This window comes from Ixodes scapularis, unplaced genomic scaffold, assembly GCF_016920785.2.
Source record: "Ixodes scapularis isolate PalLabHiFi unplaced genomic scaffold, ASM1692078v2 PGA_scaffold8__174_contigs__length_109621045, whole genome shotgun sequence".
Classification (NCBI taxonomy): Eukaryota; Metazoa; Arthropoda; class Arachnida; order Ixodida; family Ixodidae; genus Ixodes; species Ixodes scapularis.
Window position 1 is genome coordinate 60,309,108 of NW_024609883.1, and position 15,181 is coordinate 60,324,288.

General features: G+C 49.3%; 1 protein-coding gene across 1 annotated transcript; it reads left to right on the forward strand.

Moving 5' to 3' along the window:
• The first annotated feature begins 3,514 nt into the window (after positions 1–3,514).
• On the forward strand, positions 3,515–4,225 carry LOC120840274. The gene has a single exon (XM_040210708.1). It carries the CDS (start codon positions 3,515–3,517, stop codon positions 4,223–4,225), a length of 711 nt encoding a protein of 236 aa, XP_040066642.1.
• Positions 4,226–15,181: the final 10,956 nt, after the last annotated feature.

Consider the following 15,181-nt stretch of genomic DNA (forward strand, 5'->3'; position numbering starts at 1 on the left):
CCCGAAAAAAGATACTGCGCCACTGACTACGCCTTCTGCAGCTCTTGGAAGCAAAAATAGAGCACTCATTTGTAGCACATGCACAGTACGTTGTAGGCACGTGTTTCGCGAGTTCGCACAATGGTTGCTGGTACCAGTGATGGAAGCGGCATTTTACTTTTTGCAGCAAGCAAACTATTGGGTTGCAGCAGCCATGCTTACGCTTTTGGAGCAGCTCTGTTCGCTAATCACTTGAAAATTAAAAAGCGATTGCATCCCTAAATGGAACACAGACTTTTTTTTTTTTAGAAATAAGGTTTAGGTCAGACAAAGTTTCATTTACAATGGGTATTACAAAAGAAAAATAATGAACAAAAATGAAGCATAGTGCTACACTTTCACTAAGATAAATCCTCTCTGCTTTTCTTCTTTGTTACACTCCGTAGCTCCTTTTTTTTCTCTCTTTTTTACTCCGTAGCTTATTTAGCCTGTAGGTATTATTCATTGCTCCAAAATGCCACCCAAAACCAGCATATCCGCTAAAACGTCAACTAATAAAAATATGTCCCCTCCAAGCTTTCTGAACCTACCAAACTAAAAATTCTGATATCATACACTGCAAAAACGACCTCCCACAAATATTACGAAAACCTACATACAGTCGTAAATTAAAGAGTGGCACTCCGCTTTGGCGGCGCTGAAACCACAGTCGAGTCAAAGCTCGCTGCTCCTTCGATTGACTGCTGCGCGGGAAACCTTGACTACCGTAATGACACAAAAGACAGACCCGCGTTTCTTTCTCCTCTTTCGGCACTGTTTTCTAAAATTAGAGGTCAACCTAAAGACAACATTAAAGAAGGCCAACCTGTAATAGCGCTGAGCGTAATGTTGTTCGAGTCAACCGCGCCAACTCAGGCGCCACCCCCTGCCGGCTGCTGCTCCTAGCGCTTGGGTGCAAAGCGGTGAAGCTCGACGCACAGGCGCGCTGGTGTGAGGCGGTGAAGGAGACGGACGCATTTTCCGCTGAGCGGCGTCTATCGTCGATCTTCAGAGTGTTTGCCACTGGCAATGATGTGATAGGCCCGAGTAATTTTGTAGCACTCTTTTGGAGCCTCAAAAGTCCCTCTTGAAGCAGAAAAAATTACCTTTTTGTGAGGACGAACATATGCTTAACTCTGCTTCATTGGACTCCGAATAAGTATATGCTACGACTCAAGTGACGACCTGCCTGACTAAAATACAATGCCTTCTTTTGGTGAGGTTAGCATTCGTTTCAGAGCGGCGTTTGATTCAATCAAACACTCAACTGTATACTAGCTGTTGCGTGTGCCTAAAAACGCCAGACAGGGCAGCAAGGATGTTCCGACGAGAGTTATCCTGTTCGTTGAACAATGCTCCGCTGGAGCAGCCGCTTTTGAAACGCATGCTAATCGGTGAAGGACAGAGCACGAACATCTGCGAGTCGCAACTTTGGGTATAAAATCAAAGGCAAATCAAATGATGTTACACTAGTTGAAATAATGCTAGAATATATTAGTTCGAGCACGAAATTTAAACTTTTTGCCCGAATTTCGAAGGTTACAGAAAAGCTACAATTAGTATTGCCGCGCGCGCAGCTGGCCAAGTAGGCAGCGCGCGCGTGGCCTAACGTTTATCGCGCTTGCCTTCCACGCAGAAGGCCAGGGTTCGAATACTGGCTGCGGCTACACATTTTTGTTGACACTGTAATGTGATGTTCTGGTGAATTCGAGAACCGTCTTGCTGATTCGAGGTTAGAATGTTCTACGCGCCGAACCTTCTACGCCGAACGATCCAGAAACCCACGAGGGTACATAAGGGAATCCGCCAGGCGAGCGGAGTCAGTCTCGCCCCAGCGCTCGATCCTGCGGTTTCGCCGACTTCGACGTCCGCGACGCTCAGTTATTATTCTTTGTACCCCTTTTATGTTTGGCACAAGTTCGCCACATTAAACGTTTATTTCTTTCTGTTTATTTATTGTTTTTTGGTCACTACCCGTGACATTTTGGTGCAGGCGTGGGGTACCGCATGCCCGTGCAGCGTTCCCCTCCCAGGGACCGCAGTGCAAGCCCGATTCCGACCCGGTGAGAAGACCACTCGACGCGGAACCTGAAACTCGGACCAGTCGCCGCACCCAAGGTCTACACCCGGAATAGGGTCTTCTGCCACCCAGGACCAAGCAGCCAACGAAGCCGACGATGGACGGCCAGCAATCGCAGTCCCCGACCGCCGCCGCCGTCATCTACCTGCCTGTTGCCCAGCGAACCCCGACGACCTTCCATGGCGAGACCCACGAAGACGTAGAGGACTGGCTTCTGCACTACGAACGTGTAGGACACCATAATGAATGGACCACTGAGCAGCGCCTCCAAAACCTCTACTTCTCCTTGGAGGGCACCGCAAGGCAGTGGTTCGAGAACCACGAGGCGTCGCTTACGTCGTGGGACACCTGTATCGCCGGCCTGAAGGAGACATTCACGAACCAGACACGACGACAGCGAGCGGAAGACCTCCTTCAAGTACGAACTCAAGGGCCCAACGAAACGGTCACCAGCTTCGTTGAAGACGTCCTCCGCCTGAGCAGCCGCGCCGACCCTCAGTCCACCGAGGAGAAGAAGCTGCGCGTCCTGATGAGAGGAGTGAGGAGTGACATCTTCGGTGGCCTTGTTCGTAACCCACCAACTACTATGGATGAATTCATCGCCGAGGCAACTAACATCGAGCAGGCCCTGTCAATCCGTGCCACCCACTACAACCGACTCGCCGGCACGCCTCCTGCTTCGACGCTGACGTCTTCCCTATTCGACGAAGGCGGTCTGCGCGGGCCGCTGGACTGCCTGCTGCGCGGGCAGTCCAGCGGCCCGCGCAGCAGGGCTAACACTGCACTTTTTTGTCAGGACACAACGCACGGCCCGTTCCTGTCTGATCGTCACAGGCAAGTGCTGACGTGGCCCATCTCTGCCAACACAGCGTGACTCGCCGATTATGGAGGGCACGGCCAACACCCATGTGACCCACCGCAACGACATCTGCAGACATTCAAGGCATATAAGCGGCTATCCAGCGACGGAACGGCGCAGTCCAGCGGCCCGCGCAGCAGGGCTAACACTGCACTTTTTTGTCAGGACACAACGCACGGCCCGTTCCTGTCTGATCGTCACAGGCAAGTGCTGACGTGGCCCATCTCTGCCAACACAGCGTGACTCGCCGATTATGGAGGGCACGGCCAACACCCATGTGACCCACCGCAACGACATCTGCTGACATTCAAGGCATATAAGCGGCTACCCAGCGACGGAACGGCGCAGTCCAGCGGCCCGCGCAGCAGGGCTAACACTGCACTTTTTTGTCAGGTATGTAGAAGTGGCATGAATGTTTCTATGGCCTTATTTATGTAACCGTTGGACTGCACAACTACAGCAAACTGTTTTACTATTGTTGTTTTCTTTTCATTACTTGTTTATGCATATTTGTTGTAATTCATAGTCGGAGAGGGCATTATAGGCGAAACCTAAAAATGGACACGCTCCCGGTACTGTCCGCTATTGAAGAACTAAAGAAGGAACTAAAATCTGAAATTGCTGAGCTAAAAGAGAGCACAGATTTCTGTTCGAAGTCAGTCGACGAGTTCAAGACTGCCCTGAACGAGTTAAAAAGTTTCAAGGCACAACTAGGCCAACTGAATGCTGCAAATGAGCAGTTGAGGAGTGAGAATAAAGAACAGCGCAGCAGCCTAGAAGATTCAGTGAACCGAATTGCTGAATTGGAACAATACAGCAGGCTAAAGAACTTGGAAATAAAGGGCGTCCCTGTCAACACCAACGAAAACGTGCAGGATGTCATAAAACAGATAACCGAAACACTGTCGGTTCCTCTCGAGATGCAAGACGTAGACGTTTGTCATAGGGTACCGACTAAACAGCCCAGTCAACAGCACATAGTTGTGCAGTTTACAACACGCCAAAAGAGAGACGCGGTCTTGTACGCGGCCAAGAAGAAGCGACTAACCACTGGAATGATCGGCATCCCCGGACAAACGTCTCTTATATTTGTTAATGAGCATCTCACCCTGTCGAACAAGCTGCTCCTAAGTGAAACAATCAAGGCAAAGAAAGGCAAAAGTAGGAAGTTTGTGTGGACGAAGAATGGAAAAGTGTACGCCAGGAAAACCGAAAACTCTAGGGTCGTAAACATACAAAACATGTCAGACATAGAAAAAATCGTGTAAACTATCATGGCAGAAACACAATTCACCATTCCTGAACCGGAGGTTTCCTGCAACTATTATACCGCTGATACCTTTAACAAACTTGATGTGGTTGCCAAACCTGGCTTTTCGGTTTTTCATATGAACGCAAGGAGCCTGCAAAATAAAATAGATGACATAGAAATATTTCTTACACCTTTAAACACAAATTCTGATGTGTTGATGTTCACAGAAACATGGTATTCAGCCAAGGCATCACCAATACAATTTCCAGAATATACGTGCTTGCATATTGATAGAACTAGCAAATCTGGAGGTGGCGTAGCTATCTATCACAAATATGCACTTTCAATGACTGTAATCGAGAGTTGCTCGGTAATAACTACTGATGTTGAATGCCTTGTTGCCCATACCGTGACACTTTTTTTGTAGTGTTATACCGCCCCCATCCGGAAATTTCGGAAAGTTTTGCTCCTACCTTGAATCTACTAACAAACCTCTTGTATAAAAACGAAAATATTGTAATAATGGGAGACATCAACATCGATCTACTTTGTGATACAACTAATCAGCAGCAATTCCACGACCTAATACAGTCCTACGGCTGTGCGAACTTGATAAGTATTCCAACAAGAGTGACGTCACGGAGTAGCACCCTTATCGATGTCTGCATTACAAATGTAAACCCACTGGACGCCGTTCCTGGGGTGTTCTTGGCGGATATGAGTGACCATTTCCCTTTGTTCTGCTTCCTTTCGCACCTTAAACCCTCCCGCAGTTTACCGCAATCAAGTATTAATTTTTTTCAAAAAATTGATCACCACAGTTTAGAAACATTTATAATCTAATATCTGAAGCAAACTGGGAAGACGTGATGTCTTGTCAAAATGTCGAAGAATCTTATGCTGTTTTCCTTGCAGAACTGCAAAAGTGCTATGACGCAGCATTTCTTTTACACAAATTTAGAGTGAGACGCAAAAAATGCAGAAAACCATGGTTGTCGAATGACTTGGTAAAACGTATAAATAAAAAAAATAGGATCTTTCAAAAATTTCAGAAGACTCGCGATAACAGCATATTTAAAGAATATAAGCAGTACAGGAATGCACTGAACCGGGACATTAAGAAGGCGAAAGCGCAGTATCATATTAGTAAATTCGACAATCTTCGAAATGATCCAAAACGTACCTGGAGTGCCCTAAAATCTATTATAATGCCAAATTCTAAGTCTGCCACTATAAATGAACTGCGAATGGGGTCCGATGTCTACAGAGGACGTGACATGGCTAATGCAATAAATTAATATTTTATAAACGTTGGTGCCCACAATGGTCAAAATACTACCGGACCTGAGACCCTCGCGCAAACGCACCTGAAGCATACAATTATGCGATATCCTGTTACTTCCACTGAAGTTGAAGCGATAATAAGGACTTTGAAAAATAAGGGCTCCTGTGGAGATGATAATATCAAAGTTGCACCAATTAAACACGTGTCTTCCTTGATAAGTGAGCCACTAGAACACATAGCAAACCTTATGTTTGAAAGTGGTACTTTCCCAAGTCCGTTAAGAACTGCGAGAGTAACTGTAATACATAAAAGTGGCGACAAAGATAACATCAGTAACTATCGTCCGATTTCTATACTCCCAATTCTATCCAAGGTTTTTGAAAATCTAATAAATAACAGAATACGAAATTTTCTAACATCTTTCTCGGCACTCTCGCCAGCACAGTACGGGTTTCAAAAAGGCAAATCAACTGAGCATGCACTATTGCACATCAAAGATAAGATTCTAAATAATTTTGAAAACAAGTTGCTTACACTTGGAGTATACTTGGATTTCCGAAAAGCGTTCGATAGCATCAATCATGACGTCTTATTACACAAACTGCCTCACTATGGCATTAGGGGAAAGGCCCTAGATTTAATAAGTAGCTTTCTGCAAAATCGCGAACAATATGTACAAATCAATGGTATTTGCTCCGACCACATGACACTTAAGTATGGGGTTCCGCAGGGTTCCATTTCAGGACCGTTACTTTTTATTATCTACCTTAACGACATAGTCAACATCGCAAACTCTCCAAGTTTAATTATGTACGCAGATGATACCAGTCTCTTTTTTTCTGGCACTACTATTGACGTCATTGAACGCGATGCAAATAATTATTTACAAACTTTAAACAGCTGGCTGGAGGCAAATAAAATGCAACTAAACACTAAGAAGACAAAATATATGCTATTCAGGGCAAAGAATAAAAAGATTGCCAGACAACCATGCTTGAAAATAAATGACTGCACTATAGAACAAATATCTGACTGCAAGTTTTTAGGTGTATGGTTCAATGACCAATTATCTTGGACTACACAGACCATGAACATCAAGAAAGAGTTATCTAGAGCTATAGGAGCCATTTATAAAACAAGGGATATCTTGCCTACCTGGCGAAAAGTACAACTATATTATACTTTGTTTCATCAAAAACTGTATTATTGCTTCCTATTATGGGGTACCACTTGCAAAACAAACTATAATGGGCTCATTCGTTTACAACAACGCATAATACGAATTGTAGCCAGCGCAAAATACGATAGCAATGCTAATGAATTACTTGAAAAACTTAACATCTTACCGCTCAATAGGCTATACCACTATAAACTTGGACAGCTAGTTCATGCAAAAGGAATAAATACCTTTGATTTAATTCCCTCAAATCTAACGGACTACAACCTAAGGGCAAAGTCAGCTTACAAACTACCACGAACTAGAACGAATTACGGCAATTAAAAGATCAACTTCCAAATACCCCAGCTCTTAAACGCTCTAGGCAACAACGTATTGCTTGCCGGCACCACAGGGGCTTTTAAAAAACAGCTTCGCTTCTTCTTGGTCGAACATGAGATACGTATTGTGTAAATATAAATATACTAATAGTTTTTACTTTTGCCTGCATGTTTTTATTGTTTTAAAGGTGAATTATGGGCAAGGAGTTTTTTTCCTGACCATTTTTTATTTGTCACTGTTTTAGATTGTCTTTTTGACTGACGACCGTAAAATATATGGTACTTTTTAATCGTGGAATGCTTTCCATACACAAGCATTATACTTATTTTTTTACACTATGTACTTTGTACTATGTAATTCATGCGTATACTCATTTTTACATAGTATACTTTATAGGCCATTTTTTTTTTTTTGCTGTCTTATTTCCATATTGTGTTTCTTCTCTATCACTCCCTAACAATGTCTAATGGCGGGCGGTGCGATTTATTGTGCTTCCTGGTGTTGTTTGTACGCATATGTATTTTTTTTTTTTTTTGCCTTGTATGATGTCTGGGTGTTATCACGATGTTGTGTTACTGTGGGTTTCTGCATGCGCGGATTCTTTTTTTTTATGTTTTTTTTTTGCTTTTTTTGTATTTGCCGCTGGATTTTGCCGTCCTTACCGGCCGCTGGCACCTCGTCAGGCAACCTGTTTGCCTTTTGTGCCAGCGGACCGTTCAAGTCGAATTTGTATTTGACTTGAAAAATAAAATGATAGATTGAATGATTGATTGATTGAGCAGCGCTGACAATCTTCGTGTAATTGTCCGCGACCTAGTCCGGGAAGAGCTCAGGAAGCTGCTGCCTACTGCCAACCAGCCGGCTTCGCTATCGATAGCCGAGTGGTACGCGAAGAAGTTCCGCGGGAATTTCAACCGGAGACTCCCGCCAGCGTGGCCGCAGCCGATGAGCCGACAGTGACCTACGCCACAGTGGCCCGACGACCGCCGCCAACTGTTCAACATTACCCGGTGGCGCCACAACGAGACCCACCAATGCAGGCGTACCCCCGACTCAACGACGAAGTACGTCATTACGACCGCCGAGAGCAGCCGGCGCCAAGGAAAACCGACGTGTGGAGGACAGCGGATCGACGACCCATCTGCTACCACTGCGGGGAGTCCGACCATATCTGCTGCCGTTGCCCTTACCGGCAAATAGGCCTGCGTGCGTTCCACCCGAACGACCCACGCCCGAGGTACGGCGAACGCCCTCGCGACATCGAGGAGTGCCTCCAACGCTCGCCCTCCCCAGTGTCGTCTCTCCGCCGTGAAGCCCGCTCCCCATCGCCACGACGTTCAGCGTCCCCATTGTCACGACCCCGCCGAAAAAGCGTGTCTCCCCTGCGTCGCCGGGAAAACTAAGTGCGGCAACGCCTGGAGGTGGCGTTGCCGAAGACGACCATAGTAAAGAGCCTCCATAAGAACGACTGAGCGCTCCCACTCTTTCGACGCTACGGATCACAACGACATCCCTGCATCGGTGTCCAACAACCTAAACGTTATAATCGACGGCCACGACTCATCGGTACTTGTGGACACCGCAGCAGACTACTCAGTCTTGAGTGGGAGGCTCTCTCGCCGCCTGCGAAAAGTCATGACGCCGTGGGATGGACCCCAAATACGAACCGCCGGAGGACATCTCATCACGCCAGTCGGGAGATGCACTGCTCGCGTCGAGATCCACGGTGAAACGTGCCCTGTGAAGTTCGTCGTTCTGCAAGACTGTTCGAGGGACGTTATCCTCGGAATGGACTTTCTCTGCGAGTATGGCGCCGTCCTCAACCTCGGGGCAAACCAGTTGACGCTGCGAAAACCTGTTTTACCGCCGGTGGAGACCAACACAACGTCAACCGCGATCCGAGTTATCGCCGACCATGTGAACCTACCGCCGCAGTCGAGTGTTTTCGTCACCGTTATCACCGACGCAGCCATGCACGGTGAAGCTCTTCTGGAAGGCAGCTTCCAACTGCTCCTCGAAAAAGGAATTGGTGTCGCAAGAGGCGTAACGGATCTCCAAGAAAGACGTACAACTGTTCTTGAGACGAACTTTCGAGAGGAGCCGCAGCACCTAACGAAAGGTACCACCGTGGGCCACGTCGAGGAGCTTCAGGTGCCACCACCACCGTCAGCCGTCACTGCCTCGGAGATTGCGGTGGTCACCGCAGGCTCCGAGGAAACCTCGTCGCCACAGCAGAAGAGCACGACGCCACCGCCGCTCGACATCGACCCCGAGCTCCCAGCTACGAAGCGCCGGCAACTGGTTGATCTCCTTGCCGAATACCGTGACTGTTTTGCCACGACATCGAAGATTCGCCAGACACCAATGGCGAAACATCGCATTGTTACCGACGACGACGCATTTCCTGTCCACCAGTCGCCGTATCGAGTCTCCTTAAAGGAAAGGAAAGTGATTCAAGATCAAGTCCAGGAGATGCTCGACGACGACATCATTCAACCCTCAAGAAGCCCATGGTCGTCCCCAGTCGTCCTTGTAAAGAAGAAGGACGGAACCCTGCGGTTCTGCGTAGACTATCGCCGACTGAACGCTATGACGAAGAAGGACGTCTATCCGCTCCCCCGCATCGACGATACGTTAGACCGACTGCGCCACTCCAAATATTTTTCGTCGATGGACCTAAAGAGTGGTTACTGGCAGATTGAAGTCGACGACCGTGACCGGGAAAAAACTGCCATCGTCACTCCCGACGGACTGTACAAATTCAAAGTGATGCCGTTCGGACTTTGTACAGCACCAGCCACCTTCCAGCGCGTCATGGACTCCGTGCTGGCAGGTCTGAAATGGCAGAGCTGCCTCGTCTACCTGGACGATGTCGTGGTATTCACACAAGATTTCGACGAACACCTCAGACGACTTCGAGCCGTGCTTCAAGCCATCAAGACCTCCGGCCTGTCACTCAAGCCAACAAAGTGTCGGTTCGCCTATGGGGAACTAAAGTTCCTTGGCCACGTCGTGAACAACAAGGGTGTTCTACCTGACCCCGAGAAGACCCGCGCCGTAGCTACATTTACGCCGCCGTCTGACAAGAAGGCCGTGAAAAGATTTCTCGGACTCTGTGCCTACTACAGGCGCTTTGTTCGAGACTTCGCCAAGCTATCCGCACCGCTGACACACCTCACGAAGGACGCCGTAAAGTTCGAGTGGACAGAAGAACAGCAGAGGTCATTCGACGAGCTGAAGCGAAGACTCCAGACGCCCCCGATTCTTGGCCATTTCGACCAGTTAGCTGAAACCGAGATCCACACCGACGCCAGTAACACCGGACTGGGTACGGTACTAGTCCAAGTGCAGGACGGAGCAGAGCGAGTTATCGCATACGCAAGTCGGACGCTGCCTAACGCGGAGAGGAACTATTCAACGACAGAAAAGGAGTGCCTCGCTGTCGTATGGGCAACAACAAAGTTTCGTCCATATTTGTATGGAAGTCCTTTTCGCGTGGTCACAGACCACCACTCGCTCTGCTGGCTGGCGAATCTGAAGGACCCCTCCGGACGCCTCGCTCGGTGGAGCCTACGACTGCAGGAGTTCGACATGACCGTGGTGTACAAATCCGGCCGAAAGCACAATGACGCCGACTGCCTGTCAAGGGCCCCAGTCGAGGCCGGTCCTGCCTGCACGAAAGAGGACGACGATGAGTGTTTCCTCGGCACTCTGGATGTCAGCGACATGGCAGCACTCCAAGAGACGACCCTGAGCTGCGAGCACTCATCGCGCACCTAGAGGGACAAGGAAGCGCCGTTCCCCGCGGTTTTGTACAAACACTGCCAACGTTCGCCATCCGACAAGGCGTGCTGTACAAGGCGAACTTCAGCGACAACAACACGGCGTGGCTGTTGGTGATCCCTTCCAGTCTTCGAGAAGAAATTTTTCAAGCATGCCACGATGACCCGACGGCGGGACTCCTTGGTTACAGCAGGACTCTTGCAAGAATACGCGAAAAGTACTACTGGCCCAAGCTTGCGAATACAGTACACCACTACACCCGATCTTGCCACGAGTGTCAACGACGGAAGAAGCCACCGACGAGACCGGCAGGACTTCTTCAACCTATTGCGCCGCCATCTGCCCCATTCCAGCAAATCGGTATGGATTTACTCGGACTTTTCCCACCGTCGACGCAAGGAAACCGATGGATAATCGTCGCAACCGATTATCTCACGCGGTACGCCGAGACAAAAGCCCTTCCATCAGGAACGGCTGTTGAAATCGCCAAGTTTTTCATCGAGTCCATCGTCCTCCGGCATGGCGCTCCCGAAGTCCTGATCTCAGACCGTGGATCATCATTCATGGCCCAGCTGACGCAAGAAGTCCTTCGTCTCAGCCACACCAGTTATCGTCGCACCACGGCATACCACCCGCAGACCAACGGGCTGACGGAGAGACTCAACGAAACCATCGCCGACATGATCTCCATGTGCGTCGACATGGAGCACAAGACATGGGACGAGGTGTTGCCGTACGTCACGTTTGCCTACAATACGGCGGTTCAGGAAACCACTGGATTCACCCCTTTCCAGCTGGTACATGGTCTGAAGGTAACGACCATGCTGGACGCAATGCTGCCTCATGAGCCATCTGACAACGAGAGCGACGACGCCCAGGTGGTTGCTCAACGCTCCGAAGAAGTCCGCCAGCTCGCCCGACTCATGATTCAAGACCAGCAACGCGTCGACGCCGGCCGCTACAACCTTCGTCGCAGGGACGTCCACTTCCAGCCTGGAGACAGGGTGTGGGTTTGGACGCCCATCCGTCGCCGCGGCCTCAATGAGAAACTGCTGAAGCGGTACTTTGAACCATACAAGGTACTTCGTCGCCTCGGCGAGCTGAACTACGAGGTGATGCCCGACGGAACACGGACTTCGTCACGCCGCCCTCCACGACCGGAAGTCGTCTACGTCATGCGACTGAAGCCGTACTACGCTCGATAGGACTGTAGACCTCATGTGTTCCAAATTACACTTTAGTTTACCGTTCTTTTTATTTGCTTTGTTTTGTTTTTGGGTTGCATCGGGACGATGCACTTTTTAAAGGGGGGGGGGGGGGGGGGGGCAGTAATGCCGCGCGCGCAGCTGGCCAAGTAGGCAGCGCGCGCGTGGCCTAACCATTCTATCGCCGGCGCTCGCAGTGTGCGGACGGTAGGATGGCAGGCTCTGATGGACAGGGATAACGGCCCCCGCTGGCCGCGGTTTTTCTGCAAGTAATGACTATAAGGTAATTCTGCCCCCTCTGCCTTCTGAAGCAGTCACACTCAACTCTTTATTACTGCATTGCGACGTTACCGGCAGACCATATCGGATTGACGATTTCCGAGAAGCCTTCGAACGACTGGAACTTCTGGGCGACGTGGCGTCTTTCGGCGCCTGCCAGATGAATCATGTGTGGCTAGCCACCTTCCATTCAACGACAGCAAAGGACCGGCTCCTCGCGTCGCAGCAAATGCTCATCAAAGGCAAGCGGTGCATCTTGATTGACCCGAAAAATTCGGAGATTCGCCTGAAGATTCACTGGGTCCCTTACCATATATCCGACGACACGGTTCGCCGAGCCCTGGAGAAGTACGGCAAAGTGCACGAGGTAGTTTGCGATATGTGGCGGGCCCAAGGATTCCAGGGCGTGCAGTCTACGACTAGGCTAGTCCGGATAACGCTGAAGGAGGGCGTCAACAAAGAGCGCATCCCTCACCAGCTCCGCTTCTTCGGCGGCACTGCCCTCGTCTCGGTGCCCGGTCGCGCCCCGCTATGCCTCCGATGCGAGCAGACCGGGCATATCAGGAGGGACTGCCGCATTCCTCGCTGTGAGGACTGCCACCGGTTCGGCCACACCAAGGCCGACTGCGTCAGGTCGTACGCAGCGGCCACGGCCGGCCCGCGTTTCGTCGAGAACTTTGACCCGGTGATGGATGAAGGAGAGGCGGAACAAGCTGCCAGCGCAGACACCCATGAGAGCATAGTACCCGGGACTTCGAGGGCCGGTGGACTGCCTGAAGCCGCCGCCGGGACCCCGTCTCCTTAGGTCGAGCGCCCTTTAGACGCTCCTTCGGAGACGTCCCGGCACAGCGACAAGGCGGGGCCCGCAACCGAGACCGAGGCCGCGGACGAGCCGACCCTTGACGTGGCAATGCAGCACAGGGCGGTACAGAACTTTGTGACGCCGGTCGACTCGGCCCAGGACGCTGAAGCGATGGAGGTGGCAACTACATCAAGCAAGCGACACCTCGAACAAGAGAACAGTGCCGAGGAAGAGCTTGTCGGTGAACCGGTCCAACAACGCTGGAAAGCCAACTCGACGAAGCCCGGACGGCTAAGGCCGCCAAAGTTACGGACCCCTTTGGACAACCGAGATGAAAAGGCCTCTTAGCAGGTCAACTGGCCGAACTTTCTTCAGCGTCAAAAAGGGTCGCAACACAAATGTTACGGTATGCGCGGTTTTCTCGTTCCCCTCTCTGGCTCGTAGTTTCGTGTGGGCGGGTTTTAGAATCGTGTCACTTATATGCTCACGATGGGACAGTTAAAATTTGTAACATTTAATTGTGTTAGTCTGATAGATCGTAAACGAAAACAGTGGGTCTTAAATGAGCTGCTGAAGCTAAATGCAGATATTGTGTTTTTGCAAGAAACGAAGCTTGCCAGCAGCTCACAGGTGCAAGAAATAGTTTGCTTTCTGGAGCGACACTTCAGCTTATTTCATTCAAACGCTATCGCTCATAGCGAAGGGGCGGCTATTCTTATCCGTAAAAAAAGTGCTTTCAGTATCCTACCAGAGTGGGAAAGTGATAAGAACGGCCGGATCTGCGCAGTCGAACTGTTGTTTCATCGCGAACTGTACAAAGTAGTCTGTGTTCACGCCCCCAATTCGCCAGTCGACCGTAAATCTTTTTTATTAGTCTGCGGCAATACTTAGACACACCGGCCAACACTAGCGGGTGATTTTAACTGTGTCTTAAACGCAGGAGAGTGTTCAAACGGGTATAAAACCGACTCCAGCTTTGGAGAGCTAAGGAAACTCTTACGGGACTTTGACCTACAGGACGTAACAGAGGTGGTGACGGCACCGACCCCCGGCTATACCCATTGGCAGGGAAATTGTCATTCGCGTCTGGATCGAGTGTACGCGACAAGTGAATGCCTGACAAGTGCCGAAGCATACGCGGTCACCCCCCGTTGCATTCTCTGATCACGCATTGGTATCGGTTAGGTTGGGTAGAACTAGACCCAAAGCAAAAAAAGACTCCGGGTGGAGTACATGAAAAATGAATGAGAGTGTGCTTGAATATGAGCCACTTGTTAAAAAAATTAAGGAAGTTGTTCGTGAAACAAACAAAACTTGCGTAGTCGACGCAGTTAGTTGGGAAGTTTTTAAAGAAGCAAAATTAATTATCTTTAGGTACAGCCAAGATAAAGCTGCACGCACGCGAGCAGAGAAGCGCGCATTAGAAGAGACACTTTCCATTTTGATTCGCGAAGAAAACTTAAGTCCTGGCCAGTTCACCAGTGATATTCGTGAGTGCAAGGCGAAACTGTTTACGATTCTGGAGAAGGAATATCAAGGTGCAATGGTCCGATGTCGGCTGCATTCCTTGCATCAAGAGGAAGAGCTAGTAAAAATTTTCAAAACTAAAGAACGTCACCACATTCGTAACAATAAAATAGCATCACTACAAACCGAGGACAAGATCGTTTCAGAGCAGAGCGATATTGAAAAGGAACTTGTGGACACCTTCTCAGAGCTGCTAAGTGAGCGTGAACATGCCGACGAAACAACTTTAGTGAAGTTTCTTCAAGTAATGCCTGAAATTCCTCGTGACATCTCGGAAAAAATAAACGGGGAAATTACATACGCGGAAATAGAGGCCGCGATTAAAGAACTGAACGCTGGAAAATCTCCGGGAGTGGACGGACTAGGGTCGACTTTTTATAAGAAGTTTTCAAGCCTCTTAACTCCAATGCTTCGCAACGTTTACGAAGACATTCTAAAAAGAAACTTGCTTCCTCCATCGATGCGTCAGGCACTGACCGTTCTTATTCCGAAAAAACACGCGGCCTCCAGCGTTACAAATGCGGACAACCTCAGGCCAATCAGCTTACTCACGACGGATTATAAGATTCTTGCGAAAATTCTGACTAAGCGCC